Consider the following 15684-nt stretch of genomic DNA (forward strand, 5'->3'; position numbering starts at 1 on the left):
GTGTCTTGACAAACTAATCAAGATGTAATACAGTGGTTATTTTACATTGTAATATATACCACTATTTTGTTGGAAAAGATATGGAAATCACCACTGTTGGTGATCACAGGTCTTTGTGTGAATTTTTCTATATTCTGAAATACTGTGGAGTGCTGAATGTTTCCATTTTTTAGGGGTCTGTATAGCCATTTTAATTAACTTTGTAACATAACATTCTGTCTCTAGAATTAACCTGTATTTAACAATGAGCTTGAAGGACAGAGGTGCTATAACTGCAGAGAGCAGTTACCATTTTACTTTCTCCAGACTAGCTTATGGACTGGAAGTCTTTGGAACTTTACAGAGAAAGATGTTTCTTCATCAGATTTTTTTGTGCTCGAGTGTTTTTCTGATTTGGAATATAGCCTCTTCTTTCATAGTAAATAAAACTCTCACAAATGTTCAATGATAGGTTTTTTAACTAGATTAGATTAGCAGTAGATTAGCACCTGACAATGGAAGAAGAAAAGTGTGAGACTGATTCAGGCAAATGACTCAGGCATTTCCTGAACTTTTATTTTTCCTATGATGGGCTGCTTGTTCTCAAGAATGCTTTTGGAAGGCATATACTTTTCTTCAATATGAAGATTTTCTATTAAGTAATCAGAAATGCTAAAGTTTTCACGTCTCTGCTGTGATTTTTTTTTTTTTTAAATATTTGGTTTCACCTAAAATTACTACTGAATCTGAAATATTGTAAAGTACAATTTTTAACACTTCACTCCTCAAACAAAACTTCAGTGAAGGATTCTCCAGCAATTGGCTATATCACATCTGATACAGAATACATATGCTTTGAGATAGCTAATGAAGACAAACACTGCTGTTGCAAATCTTTACACTGTGGAGAGTAATTAAAGACTCAAGAGGTTATTTAGAAGTGGGTTTTTTTGTTTGTTTGTTTATTTGTTTTTTAAGTTTTGGTGCTAATGGGCTAATTAATCACAGAAGTTCATAATAAGAACTGGTATGTATTAGTGGAAGACAGACAAGTTCAAATGCAAAATTAGACATGCATTTTAATGCTGAGGATGATTACTTCTGAAAGCTACTGCAAAAGTGGCAAATTATCCATCTCCAGATGTCTTTGAGATGATGCCTTTTTAGGAAACACTCTTCAGTGAATCAAATGTTATTAGGTTCAACAGAAGGGTAACTAGGTTAAAACAAAACTGAGAGGGAAACCAACACTATTCCCTGCACTCTCAGGAAACCACATCATATAATCCCTTTTGCATCCTAAACTATTATACTGGCTATAATAGACCTGTTCCCTGTCTGCCCCACTAGAAATAAGTTCTAAAGCTTCATCCTTTAACAGCGAGGAATATGTATATGTATATATATATATATATTTTTTTTTTTTTTCTGATTTCTAGCTTTGTTTTAATCAGATTGGATTTATACAAGTTTCTTGTTAGGCTTGTTGTCCTTCATTTTCCTTTTCTGTGCCTGTAGTCAGAGTAAACAAGGCAAAGGCTCCATTAAGGCTAAAAATAATAATAAAAAAAAATAATACAGGGGTGGGGGAGAGAGGCGCTTCACATAAATGTTGAAAGTTTGCACTCATGCTTTTATGCATCCAAACCTGGGCTGTGATGTGGTTCAGAGGCCAGATTGCACAGATGGACCCACACCACTGTAATTGAATATCAGCATTCCCCCTCGTTGTGTAGTAGTAAAGAATTACCTGCAGGCTTTATTAATGCACAGGTTTTGGCCTCTAGCATACACCATACTCATGCACAGTAAGTTATATTCAACGTTGAGACACACTTGTAACCTTTGCTGAGCAACCCAAAGTGCAACAGGGCTGATTTTGTGGCTTTTGTCTTCTCTAACCCTAATGTTATCTTTACTCCACTTGACTAAGATGCTATAAACTGCAATTCCAAATCTTGGCCACAGTCATGAGTGTGTTACAAAGGCTGGTTTGATCAAGATGGGCTAATGGGCTAATAGGTGGTGTGCTTTCTACAGAATATGTATGTATGTATGTATACTCCCATCCTGAGTTTTATTCTGTCCATGGATAGTGTTCTATCAATGCCCAAAGGCTGTGGGGAGCGTTGACAGGGCTTTTAGTGAGAGACATCCCTTTCTCCTAAACTCATCATCTTACCCAGTTATTAATTATCCTGCCCTGCATGAAGTTGCAAATGATGGTCCTCATGTCCTCCTATCCTACAAAATGGTTTTGTTCCTTCACCAACAGAGGTACCAGTTATGGAGTGGTATTTCTCCAGTGATTGTTCCAGTGGTTGCTTGAGCATCTTTCATATAAAGAGAGTACCCAGAAGTTTCAGGGCTTATGAGATACAAGACCTTCCAGAAGGTTTTGGAAGACTATCCATGGGACCAAGATATGCAGTTATCCTAATCCATTTAGCAAGCTGTTTCTCTTTCATGTGCAGGCTTAGTCTTCTTGGGTTTTCTTAGATATGAAAAAGAATGCATGAGACATGTGTGAGCCAAGATCCTTCAGCAAAGCAGGAAACAAACTTTAACTATTCTGACCAAATTAAGGAAGAGTGCAAGATTAGAGCACTCTAGCTTGAAAGTTTTAGCCAGTTTATTATGGTGAACTGGCATATCAGCAAATGTCTATTAGCAACAGATAGTGAACTACATTTAGACTGTGAAATCCCAGTATGCCACATAATATTGACCTGAATTAGACTATACAATCTGGCTAATTCTGCAGTCATATCCTCAAAACTTAAAACTCTGGAAAAATATTTAATTTGAAAGTTGCAAGTAAAGAAAGGAAGTACTGACATTGTGGTAGTCTAACTCTGTCATCTAGAAGTCTCTATTTAGATTTCAGTGAGATAATACAGTAGTCACTGTCTTTTCTATCCTCACTTGTTATCTGTTCTCCCCAAAAAGCAGCAGCTGCTGCTCTCTGTTCTCACTGACACAGTTCAGAGGAGCATACAGCTACAAAATCTCTTTCCACTAGCTGCCATCCTTTTAACACCCCAGTCTTTATATCCCTTTAGTAATAGCAACATCTGCCTGGCATCTGGTACCAGAAGAAATATGTGACTCTTTGGATTACACAGGGCAGGTGGAGCTCTCTCTTAGATGAGATTTCATCATTTGTCTAGTAAACCAAACCATAAACATACTAAAAAGTACTAGACGTTTGTCTAATGAGTTAAGGAACTTGAAAGGTCCATTCACCTTAGGAAAGAAGATACATGATAGGACTGTACATGATACATGATAGGACAGTCTTAGCAAAAGCAGGTAGTTTTAGTAATGCTGAAAATAGGGAATATAGTCTTATATGATATACAGCTGGTACAGAAAATTGGGCATACAAAGCAATTGGACAGAATTCAATGCACAGCAGCAGTAATTCCAGACTGAAATAGTGTGAGGCTTGACCAAAATCAAAATTTCTTTCAGGTTTTTAACACTTCAGCAAGTATAATATATAATTTAATATGGAAATAAGATGTGCTATTTATTCATTTACTTCATATGTTCTAATGAAGACTTATGTTTAAAACAAAAAGCAATACAATTTAAAATGTTCATTGACACTAGCTACTTACTACTTAAATAAAAAAATAGTGTATGGATGCCTATTTTCAGAATTATTTCAAGGATTTCTCATTTTCATATTGAAAAGGTCACAGTATCAAAATCAATCAAGCATAAAACTTCTTAAATAAAAACCCTTAATCCAAACCCAAAAGTACTGCTAAGCATTTTACTGCTATAGCAACTCTGATGTTGTAACAGATTCTAACTAGCACTCTCAGAACATGACATACTTTGATGGTCAAGATATGAAATTATTTCATTTTTTTAATAATGTAGAAGAAATAATTTTCAGGTTCTTTCTTACAACTGCATGCATGCTGATTAGTGAATTCAATGACATAAACGTCAATAAGAACTAACTTTTGCAAGATAATTTGATTCCATGTGAAATAATGATCATTACAAATCTTGATTAAAAAAAAAATCTAATTCATTTGTGTTGATAACATCATTATAAGGATATAGGTAATAGAACTCATTTTTATTAAATTCTTTGTGGTAGTAGTATAATTTCATTAGTTCATTAGTGTTCCTATGGTGCATAATCTGTTAGACTCAGATACTCAGATGCTTATTTATCTACCTTCAAATATAGATATATTTTGTTTACATTATTTCACTCAGATAATACTTTATGGTCATTTAATTCTAATCCTCTGTGCTGCTGTAAAGGTTTAAAAGTGAAACAGCTCTATCATGGAAATGCTATAGCCCCACAGCAATGGTTATTTCATGATCATTTTGAAAAAGTAGAAGGTCAACCACATGAGAAGCAGCTTTCTCTGTGGCTTCAGAGACTCTCATACTTTCTACTGTGTTACCTTTTCTAATTTAAAAGCAAAAATACAATACTTAATTAAAACGTTATAATTCTTGCTTAAGGGAATGGCTAAGTGAATGACCCATGCAGGAGAAGCATTAGATACATCTCAGTTGATCTTACGAGGCTTATGAGAAAAGACATGAAGACCAGATCTACAAAGTTCCTTAAGTACCAGAGTCAAAAATTACAGGTCAAAAACTGTAACTCATAAACCTGAAAACTCATAAACCTCTGTCACATAACCCTAAACATGTTTAAATGCTGAGTACCTTTTTTCTCAAAGTTAAGGTTTCTGAGCTTCCATGGACCTAAGCATTCCTAAAAGCATTTCACTACCTCAGGACTGAGTAGCTCAGTGACTATCTTGGACCTGGAGTATTAAAAAAGCTATTCCATCTATCCTGAAAATCTTAACCAGTAGATTGCAGATATCCGTTGTATCCTGCTCCCTGAAGTGCAGAAAATGAAGGCCAACTTTATTTTAAAAGAGAAGCAGATTTTTTTTTCTGTAATGAAAACTTATAATAAACTATTTCTGTTGTGATAAAACAGCAGCCCATTGAAATACACTTTGCTGTTCCAAATGAAATGAATCTCAGGAAATTAAAATGTGGTCTATAGGTGTTATAAACTCAATAGTCAATTTAGGAAATACTAAAGACTTGAAGGAGAGAGCTCTGAAGCTCTGAAAATCAAGAAACTGGATTTTAGTATTGTTTTATATATGTAAAACATATATGAATATAACATGTGTGTGTATGTATACATATACAAAGTAGTTACAGTTCTGTAAAGATTTAAAAAATAGCTATTTCTACAATACTCAGATCCGACTCACAGGAAACTGCTGTAAATTCAAATGTTTAGAAGATTTGGGCTTACCAAACTCATATGTTTTGTCTGGAAACTGCTGGATATTCCTTTCAGTTAATGCTAAGTCTGTACAGAGGCTAGAATAAGTTCTCCTTAAGTATATATTCGAATGAAAACACAATTTAAAATGATAAAAAATCATTCATAATAATATTAAAATTATTATTATGAATTCAGAGCCACTGCTCTGAGTGTTCTTCAAAATTAAGTTCATAAAATGTATTCTACCATCATAATGCTTCTCAATAATGTTAGGTCTGAATTAATATGCTATTGCAAATTTTGATACTGGTTCCTATTAACAAGTCAAGTTATATATTCTTCATAATGGGATTTAATGTCTGTTTAACCAACCTTAATTAAAATTTGGCTTATAAATCATTTAATTGAAAAGTGCAATGAAATTTTCTAAGTTTTATGACTTTTTAATTAAAATGAATTACACCAACTTTTAGTTAAGTGCCTGCAGACTATTTCCTTTACATTTCTGAGCTGTTGTACAGCATTGTAGACACACAATTTAAACATGCTTTATTAGAAGTCAACAGATTAAAACCTCAGTCCATAAAAATATTTTTTTTTAGCTACCTCTTGACATTTACTCAAGCAATTTAAAAATAACTGAGTCCTGCACTCGTGGCACAACAACCCCATGCAAGACTACAGGATGGCTGGAAAGCTGCCTGGCAGAAAGGGACCTGGGGTTATTGGTTAATAGCTGAATATGAGCCAGCAGTGTACTGAGGTGGTCAAGGAGGCCAACAGCATCCTGGCTTGTATCTGAAATAGCATCGCCAGTGGAGCCAGGGAAGTGATTGTCCATCTGTATTTGTCTCTGGTGAGGCCACACCTCAAATACTGTGTTCAGTCTTGGGCCTCTCACTACAAGAAGGACATTGAGGTGGCTGGAGTTGTCCAAAGAAGGGCAATAAAGGTGCTGCAGGGTCTAGAGAACAAATCTTCAGAGGAGTGGCTGAGGGAGATGGGGTTGTTTAGCCTAGAGAAAAGGAGGCTCAGGAGGCCTTACTGATCTCCAGAAATACTTTAAAGGAGGCTATAGTGGGATGGGAGTCATTCACTTCTCCTAAGCACCAATCGATAAGACAGGCCTTAAGTTGCACCACGGGAGGTTTAGGTTGTATATTAGGAAATTTTCTTCATTGGAAGGATTGTGTAGCATTGGAATACGCTGACCAGGGAAGTGGTTGAGTCACCATCCCTGGAGGTCTTAAAAAATGTGTACATGTACAGCTTAGTGACATGGTTTAATGGTGGACTTGGTTTGACTTGATGATCTTAGAGGTCTTTTCCAACCTAAATTATGATTCTGCGATTCTATGATCTTTTAGTATGTAATTATCAGTTATATGAACATAACAGCACAGTTAAGAAAGATTATGAACATATGTATATATATATATACATTTGATTATCTCCTGTGTTGGCATCCCTTTTTGTTTGTGTATATAAACTTAAAAAGCTGTGCATTATTAAAAGTTTTACATGCAGAAGTGTTCACATTCATAATAATAAGCATCACTTTCAGCTTTACTTGATTTATTTTATTTGCATGTATAAGTTGACATGTAATTGCCTCACACAATTAAATGAATTTCAGCCTCTCATGATTTTGTCATATCTGTCTTTATTATTCATCTCTATCAGCTATCTTATACCAAAACAAACAAACAAACAAACAAAAAACCACACAGATAGTGTTAAAAAGATTCTTTTAAACAGTGACTTTCAAAATATATGATGCTGGGGAATTAAAATCACCATTTCCCTGTATTAGATGGGAATAAAAGGACAAAACATGACTTACTAGGGTCAGAGTATAATTCTGATGTTTTAAGTCTTGGCCCACTTTTCTCTGTATCAGATATATTATCTTAATAAGATGATGTTAATTCTAGTTCAGTTCCTAATAATCAGTCAGTCTTTTCCCTGGCCCAAACCCAAACAAGCAAATATAAACAGCATCAATTTGAATTTTGACATGTTAACGGTATAGCAGTGGAGTTACCCACTTCCCTCAGTTTTGATGTTCTTCCCCTTAAGTCCTTGACTTCTGTTTTGTCATTTCTTCTCTGCTTCTCATCTTATTTTCACTGTCTATCCATAATATCATTATGAAAATTATGACTGTCTTTTATCTATCAAATCTTGTAACTCATTTTTCCCACCAATACTTTCCACGTTTTGTATGAATATGAGAACACACTTGCAATTTCTCCACAGAGATCAAGCTCCCAAAAAGAAACATTTGGATAAAGATACACCCTCAGAACTGCGTTTCTGTTGTGTCCTGTTATTGTAGGGTAGGTAGTTCAGAGAGCACTTCACCTAGGATGTAGTCACCTAAATTAAGTACTTTTGTTTAGTTTAATATTTTTGTTATTCCTATATGTGTAATAAATTTCAGTACTGTGAGATTTTAAATGCTGTATACATTTTGTCTGTTAGCTGGACAGTAAAAATCTATTTTAAGCAAATTCATGAAGTAATGCTAAATTCATGATCTTGATCTTTCCTTCAGCCTTATATTTATAGACAACCATTATCTGGCTATTGATAATACAGCTGTATCTGACTGACAGGTTATTTGAGAAATGTATCAGGTAGTGAAAAATACAGGGAAATGCGTGCATATGCATATAAGGATTTAAAATACATTGACTGTGCTCAATTACAACTAAATTTATGAAAATTTAAAACAGTATGCAGCTCGGCACTAGCCGTTCTGGCTAACCAAATTCTGACATTTTTTAATTACAATATTACCATATTGCTTTCCTCTTGCTTTTGGAATACATTCATATATGAATTACAAATATAGCTGTTTAACCATAATCATCTTTGTTTTTTTCTCATAAGCTGTAAGAAAGCTGGGTATGACAGATATTGACTAATCCTATGGATTTATTAGCTTTAACAACTGCTTTTACATTTTTCCAGTATTACTGAATCTGAAATACTTTCCTCTTCTCAGGAGAATATAATGGAAGTTATAAGAAATCAAGAATTTTTACTTCTACCAGCTAAAGAACTCCATAAACTTCTTGCTAGCGATGATGTGAATGTTCCTGATGAAGAGACCATTTTCCATGCCTTAATGATGTGGGTGAAGTATGATATGCAGAGGCGATGCAGTGACCTAAGTATGCTGCTTGCTTATGTAAGATTACCACTGCTTCCACCTCAGGTAATTCTGTTTTATTTTGTTTTATTTATATTATAATCACTGTTATTGTGAAAAATCTCATCAGTTTATAATCTGAAAATGCTGAATACTCTGGATGTTTAAGAGCAATACTTTTCAGAATTAGACAAAAAGAATGTCAGCCCTTCATTCAGAGTAGCTTCAATAAATCTGAAGATTAGGCAAACAGACACTGAAGATGTGCAGAGTTGTGAACTTGGACAGGAGTAACCACCTGCATTATAACATGCCAAAAAAGACATGTAGAATGGTAATTATTCAAAAACAAAACAAAATAAAACCAAAACAAACAGACTAAAATAATTACAACAGCAGCAACAAAACAAAACAACTACAAAAACAATAACAACAAACAACAACTTGGGCTTATGACAGATTCCAGGCTGAGTATGAACTCACTGTGCGAATGAAGAAAACTTCACATTGGGCTACATCAGGAAAACCTTTTCAGCAGGTTTCATTAAGTTATTATTGCGGTAATACCTGGTGTTGGTAAGGCTGCACCTGGAATACCATTTCCAGTTTTGAACTCCACAGTTCAAGAGGTATAGGCAGAAGCTGGAAAAGGTCCAGTGATGGGCTAACAAGATGGTATGTGAGCTAGGAGACTGAGGGAACAAACTTCTTCAGTTTGGTGAAGTGAATGTGTACTAGGCCAAGTGATGCCCTAGTAGCAAATTAAAACTTCTTTAAGGGTAGTTCAAATGCTGATGGAACCAAATTCTTCTTGGGGACACCACAGAATTTAAGAAGAGATAAAGGCCCACAGGTTGTAGCATGCAGTAAGTCTGTCAGTTTGGACAACTTGAAAGTTTTGGACAACTTCAGTTTGGACAACTGGTCACTAGTGGTGTCTCCCAGTGCTCAGTATCGGGGCAGTTCTCTTCAATATCTTTATCAATGATCTGGACGAGGGGATGAAGTGCACCCTCAGTAATTTTGCAGATGACACTGATAGGGTGCAAGTGCTTTAGGGTAGGAAGGCTCTGCAGAGGGATCTGAATAGGCTGAACTGATGCGCCGAGGTCAGCTGTAGGAGGTTCAATGAGGCTAAGTGCCAGGTCCTGCACTTGGGGCACAACAACCCCATGCAATGCTACAGGCTGGGGAAAGAGTGGCTGGAAAGCTGGCTGGTGAAACAGAGCTGGGCATATTGGTCGATAGCTGGCTGAAAATGAGCCAGCAGTGTGCTCAGGTGGCCAAGAAGGCCAACAGCATCCTGGCTTGTATCTGAAATAGCATCGCCAGTGGAGCCAGGGAAGTGATTGTCCATCTGTATTTGTCTCTGGTGAGGCCACACCTCAAATACTGTGTTCAGTCTTGGGCCCCTCACTACAAGAAGGACATTGACGTGGCTGGAGCATGTCCAAAGAAGCTGCTGAAGGGTCTAGAGAACAAATCTATAGAGGAGCAGCTGAGACAGCTGGGGTTGTTTAGACTGGAGAAAAAGAGGCTGAGGGGACACCTTATTGCTCTCTACCACTACCTCAAAGGAGCGTAGCAGGGTGGGGTTCAGTCTCTTCTCTGAGGCAACAATGACAGGACAAGAAGAAATGTCCTCAAATTGTGCCAGGGGAGGTTAAGGTTGGATATTAGAAACAATTTCTTCTCTGAAAGGGTTGTGAAAAACTGGAACCAGCTGCCTAGGGAAGCAGTTGAGGCACCATCCCTGGAGGTATACAAAACAAGTGTAGACGTGGTGCTTAGGGGTATGGTTTAATGGTGATTTGGCAGTGCTAGGTTAAAGGTTGGACTTGATGATCTTAGAGGTCTTTTCCAACCTAAACGATTCTATGATTCTTAAACACATTTTCACAGAGGTGCCGCTATTTTCACTGGTAGGCTCAGCCATGCCCTGCTGGTGGGGCCTTTGGAGCCATCTGGAACTGGCTGTGTCTGACATGGGGAAGGCCCTGGCTCCTCCTCACAGAGTATAGTCGTACAAGCCTGCCCACTGTAAAAACCTCGCCGCACACACCCAATACAGCTAGACAGGATTAAATGAGGTTAAATGACTGCTTATAAGTGTTTCTGAGGAAGGTCACAAAACAGATAATTAGCCAGCCATGAGTAAAGTTAGAAACAGCTGCCAGTTCAGTCTTATTTGTTAAAGGTGACATTTAGATTGTTCCATAATTGTACTAGCAATAATCTCAGAATCATATCAATGTCTACAGGAGTTATTACTACATAGGAAGCAAGAGACAATGTTCTCACATATCTAAATCTCTTCAGGTTCATTTGGGCATAGTTACTGTTCCTTAGAGATCAAATCCTGAGCTGAGGGTCTGATGAATGAATAAAGAATTCACTGATACAGCAAAAAATATTGTTGAGCTTTTTCATCCTTGTCTATGAGTCTGCAAAATTTATTTCCTTTAGACCATGCAATAAAAATGACAAAAAGAATGTGAGGCAAATACTTTTGGTTGTGAATCCTTGTTGCTGTTCTGAATATTATCCTTCCAGGACGACTCTTTCTAACCCAAAATCTGGAAGGAAATCCAAGTTCAAATGCCGTAAAAATCAAGTAGATATTAATACTGGAATCCTCAAACAGCATCCCAAGTTTCCTTTGTATTGCATATATGACACTGCAAAACAAAAAGAAAAATTAAGATACCTCAACCACCAGAGCTCAGTCACCTTTACTGATCAGTTTTTAACTCAGTCCCTGGCTCTAGACTGGACCATTTCAGTTAGCTCTTTTTTAGACAAGTATGTTAGCCCAGCTGATTCTGTTAGCTCAGTTGATTCTTGCCATGGTCTGTTTACCAGTGTAAGCAAAGCATATGATTCTCTAACATGCTTAACTAGTTATTCTGTTTCAGTTAATTGTTTGAAGAATATGGGAAGAAAAATGAAGGTAGACTAAGAGTGGCCCCTCACAACACACTCTTTATGAGGTTTCAAGGAAAAAAAGCAGGAAAAGAATGCTTAGAAGAAGATTAAAATGAGAACTATCATAAATCATGATGCTGAGATTTACAGGCACTGTTTCATAGTGAAATCCTAGAAGGTCTGTGTTGTTTTTATTTGTTTGTTTGTTTGTTTGTTTAATTGGGGTTTTTGTTTTTGTTAGTTTGCTTGCTTTTGTTTTTTGATTTTGCTTTCCAACATAAAATATGCTATAAAGAAAACACTGTCAAAGATGACAAAGTTTCAGGTTTCTATGTCAGAAATGTAAGTTTATTTTTCAATCTCTGTGCCAGTTGAGAAACTAGCACACAATGCTATGCATCTGTGCAGTCCTTAAGGACTAAATTCTAAATCTAGACATTTAAAAAAGCTAGTGTAAACTGTTCACATATCAGCCTCACCACTAGCTTTTACTGTGTACAAAGAAATCATGTAGGCTATGTTGCGTGCTGGTCCCTGACCTAGTTCTTCATAATATTTTTCTTTCTAATAAATATCTTCAAGATCTAGCATTAAAAAATTGAGTGAGGCTATATGAAAGGAAGTCATAAGTCATTTGAAAGGAATACTCTTTTGTTTGTTCTGTGGATTACTGAAAGCTATGAAAAACAGAAAATGGATTTGAAAACAAAAAAATACAATTCCTTTGCTATTTGATAGCCTCATGTAAAATATCATATTATATATGTACACATGTAAAGTATGCAATAATATATAAAGCATCAGGTGAATTAATTAAGAGGCAAGATTTCAAACTACTTCTGTGTTTGGAAGCTCCTGATCCTATTACAGATTCTAAATATATGTCTCACTAATTTATCTGTATTTGTTGAATAAGCAGGAATTCTACTGGAATTCTACTTAATCTAGGCATCACATACTTTGCTTACCTCTGCATTGCTCATTGCAGTTATTCCTGCATTACCAAGCTGAGTGTTGTAGGTCTTTATCCATAATGCTAAAGACAAGCCCCTGTATAGTTGACTTGCTTCTGGGTTTCCTCTAGTTTCTCTGTGGCCCCAGTAAGGAAGGATATCCTGAGACATGGCCAATAGCCCTAGTGTCCCTCGTTTATGAAGTGAAACTGTGCCAACTTGATTACACATCATCCTCATGACAATATCCTGGATACCTTAAGTTGTCTGAAGTATGACTACATCCTGTGTTTAGCAACTGAATTAAATCCTAGATTTCACAGAATCATAGAATCATAGAATGGTTTGGGTTGGAAGGGACCTTAAAGACCATCTAATTCCAACCCCATTGCCATGGGCAGGGACACTTTCCACTAGACCAGGATGCTCAAAGCCCCATCCAACTTGGCTTTGAACACTTCCAGGGACGGGGCATCCACAGCATCTCTGGGCAACCTGTTCCAGTGCCTCACCATCTTCTGAGTAAAGAATTTCCTCCTTATATCTAATCTAAATCTACCCTCTTTTAGTTTAAAGCCATTACCCCTTGTCCTATGACTATACTCCCTGACAAAGAGTCCCTCTCCAGCTGTCCTGTAGGCCCCCTTTAGGTATTGGAAGGCTGCTATAAGATCTTCCCAGAGCTTCCTCCTCTCCAGGCTGAACAACCCCAACTCCCTCAGCCTTAGTTGATCATCCTCATGGCCCTACTCTGGACTTGTTCTAATACTTCCATGTCCTTCTTGTGCTGGGGTCCCCAGAGCTGAAGTTTTAACAGAAAGTTATTGAGAACTGGAGGCGGAAATGTATTTTTTATTACCAAGAGGTGAAATTTTCCCTATTATGGTTTATACTTAAGTAAAAATTCAATAAAACATTGTCATTTTCATTGCACTGAAAATTAACTGAAAAGCTCTCTGAGAGAAGCAAGGTCAAAATTAAAATCTAATCACTAGACCTTGAGAAAACAGATTTGGGTTCCTTACTTTTAAATGCACTAAAAAAGATGAAGTCATAGAATAAAATGATTATTAACAGATTGGAAAGATTGACTGAAAATGAAGGATTAAATTTATAGCCTGTGTTTTATGATGCCTCCTTTCACTCTCAAGGTTCTTTAATTATACTGGCAGTGTGGTCAGACTTGAGTAATAGGATATCAAAATATATAATTCAGAATTCAGACAGCTCACCTCATCTTTTTCTGACCCTTTCCCAAAATAGAATAGTTTCTTCTGTGCTTGTGTCTCCTGTTCCAGGACTGAAGCTGCATCTGGAAATATCCTCCAGCAATTCAGCAGCATGTTTGAGCCTCTGCCTAGCCCTGTATGTTCTACTAGTGCTAGTGAAACCCCATTTACTGAGATAATCAATTGTTTTTGCTGAATATCTGAATACAGTGTAATATAGCTGTTAGTGTCAAGACTACAGCATGAGCCAAGAATGTGTGCAGCTTCTTTTGGGCAAAACATTCTTTTTACTACATTTCTTAAGAACACGAGGAATTGCTGATGATTGATGGGTTGCTAAAGAAATTTACAAGCAAGAGTTCAGAGTTAACACATGATAGTAGGTGCCTAGAATAGCATGACTAGTAAGAATGAGGATGTTAAGCATATGTTTTAATGGATCTCAGCAGAGGCATGCATGATAAAGAGTACAAATATTTACTTGCAGAAATGGCTAAGTTAAAGATAACTTGTACTCCACCAGCACATTGTGTTTATAATGGATGTTTTTGCAATGGCTTGTAATAGTAGATCATCAGTTAACAATAAAAGCTAAAAAGCAGCATAGGATAAAAAATAAATATTATTGCCTTTATGCCTGCAACACTTCTAATAATACCCCTTTTACAGGCTTGCTAGTCACATCAGTAGGATAATGCATAATCTTTCAGTATTAAATACACTGTGGCTCAGATTCAGTGAAACTAATGTAAGCATCTAAATTAGATTTCTTGCCCAGGGACAGAAACAATCCTGTCCTAAGGTGAAATATTTAAATATCCTGTTAAATCACTAGGGAGAAAGTGAACTGATCTACCTTCTGTGAATCTGTGGTTCTATCCTTATTTCTACAGAGATGCTGTAGGTAACCTGTAGAAAATGCTGCACCACTAAATCCTCTCAGAATGCACACATTACAACCGATTGTATACGATTTTAAAGCGTGTGCTAATTTCCATATTACACTCAAGTAAATCCTAGGTTGGCTAACTGACATTGTGAGACAAACTTGCAAGTTCCTTGCACGGGAAGGAATTTGTGAAAGAGGTATTTTTGTCTCCAACTGAAAAACAGTTAACCAGAGAGTCATCAGTATGCTGAGATTCATCGGTTCTAAAGTTTTCAGCCCTTTGGGGCTAAATGAAGAAATTGCAGAAGCCTTTGCAGGAGGACAGCCTGCTCCACCAGGGGCCTCTCCAGAGGCCGCAGGGGAACTTCTGCTCCGGCACCTGGAGCACCTCCTGCCCTCCTTCTGCACTGACCTTGGGGTCTGCAGGGCTGGTTCTCACCTGTCTCTCCCAGCTGCTGTTGTGCTGCAGGTTTCTTCCCTTTCTTAAATCTGCTCTCACAGAGGTATAAACAACATCACTTTGGCTTGGCTCTGTCCAGCGGCAGGTCCCTTTGGAGCTGGCTGCAACTGGCCCTTATCTGACATGGGGCAGCTCCTGGATTCTTCTCACAGAGGCCACCCCTGCAGCCCCCTGCTACCAAAGCTTTACCACATAAGCATTACCCAATACAATGTACTAGTAGAATTATTCATTTTGGGCATTTGTAACATTTATCCTTGAAATATACTATATGGAAAAGGTGTTTAAGTTATAGACCGTTCCATTTATACGAGGTTTTCTTGTCTTTTTTTTTTTTTCCTATTTTTAAGGGCTACAGATCATATTTGAAACAGAAAAAGATTATTTAGGGGAAAAGTGATTCTTTTGTATGCCATTTCTTTGTACTTTACTCTTTTGTAGGAGATTTATCAAAATGACATCAATTTTGGTGTACTACAGTTAACTTCAGTAAATATGTAACTACAATTAAAAATAAACAAAAAAGTATTTTGCAAATGTAGGCTATTACCTGTTATTGACCAAATAACATTTGCCTTCCATTTCTTGGTATCTGTCATGCTTTTATCAAATCTTTTACTTCATTTATCGCTTTGAGAAAAGAAAAAAATAATTTATTTCAGAAGAGCTTGAAATGAAAATAGCTACCTGTGAACTAAAGGAGACATAGAATAATTTACCACAGTCCAACCTTTTTGCTGCAGCTAGTTTCCTTATGTATTTCCTCTTTTTTATGTGATTTGTTTGGTGATTTGTTTGG

The 15684-nt window shown here is 36.8% G+C and overlaps 1 protein-coding gene across 2 annotated transcripts in view; it reads left to right on the top strand.

Moving 5' to 3' along the window:
* The window catches only part of KLHL1 (kelch like family member 1), a 248999-nt gene that overhangs the window by 138169 nt on the left and 95146 nt on the right, over positions 1–15684 (top strand). For both annotated transcript variants that reach the window (XM_040540618.1, XM_040540610.1), the window contains exon 5: positions 8283–8495. In XM_040540618.1, coding sequence (XP_040396552.1) covers positions 8283–8495 — 213 coding nt within the window. The remainder of the gene's footprint in view (positions 1–8282; positions 8496–15684) is intronic.

Source organism: Cygnus olor, chromosome 1, assembly GCF_009769625.2.
Source record: "Cygnus olor isolate bCygOlo1 chromosome 1, bCygOlo1.pri.v2, whole genome shotgun sequence".
In the NCBI taxonomy this organism is placed as follows: Eukaryota; Metazoa; Chordata; class Aves; order Anseriformes; family Anatidae; genus Cygnus; species Cygnus olor.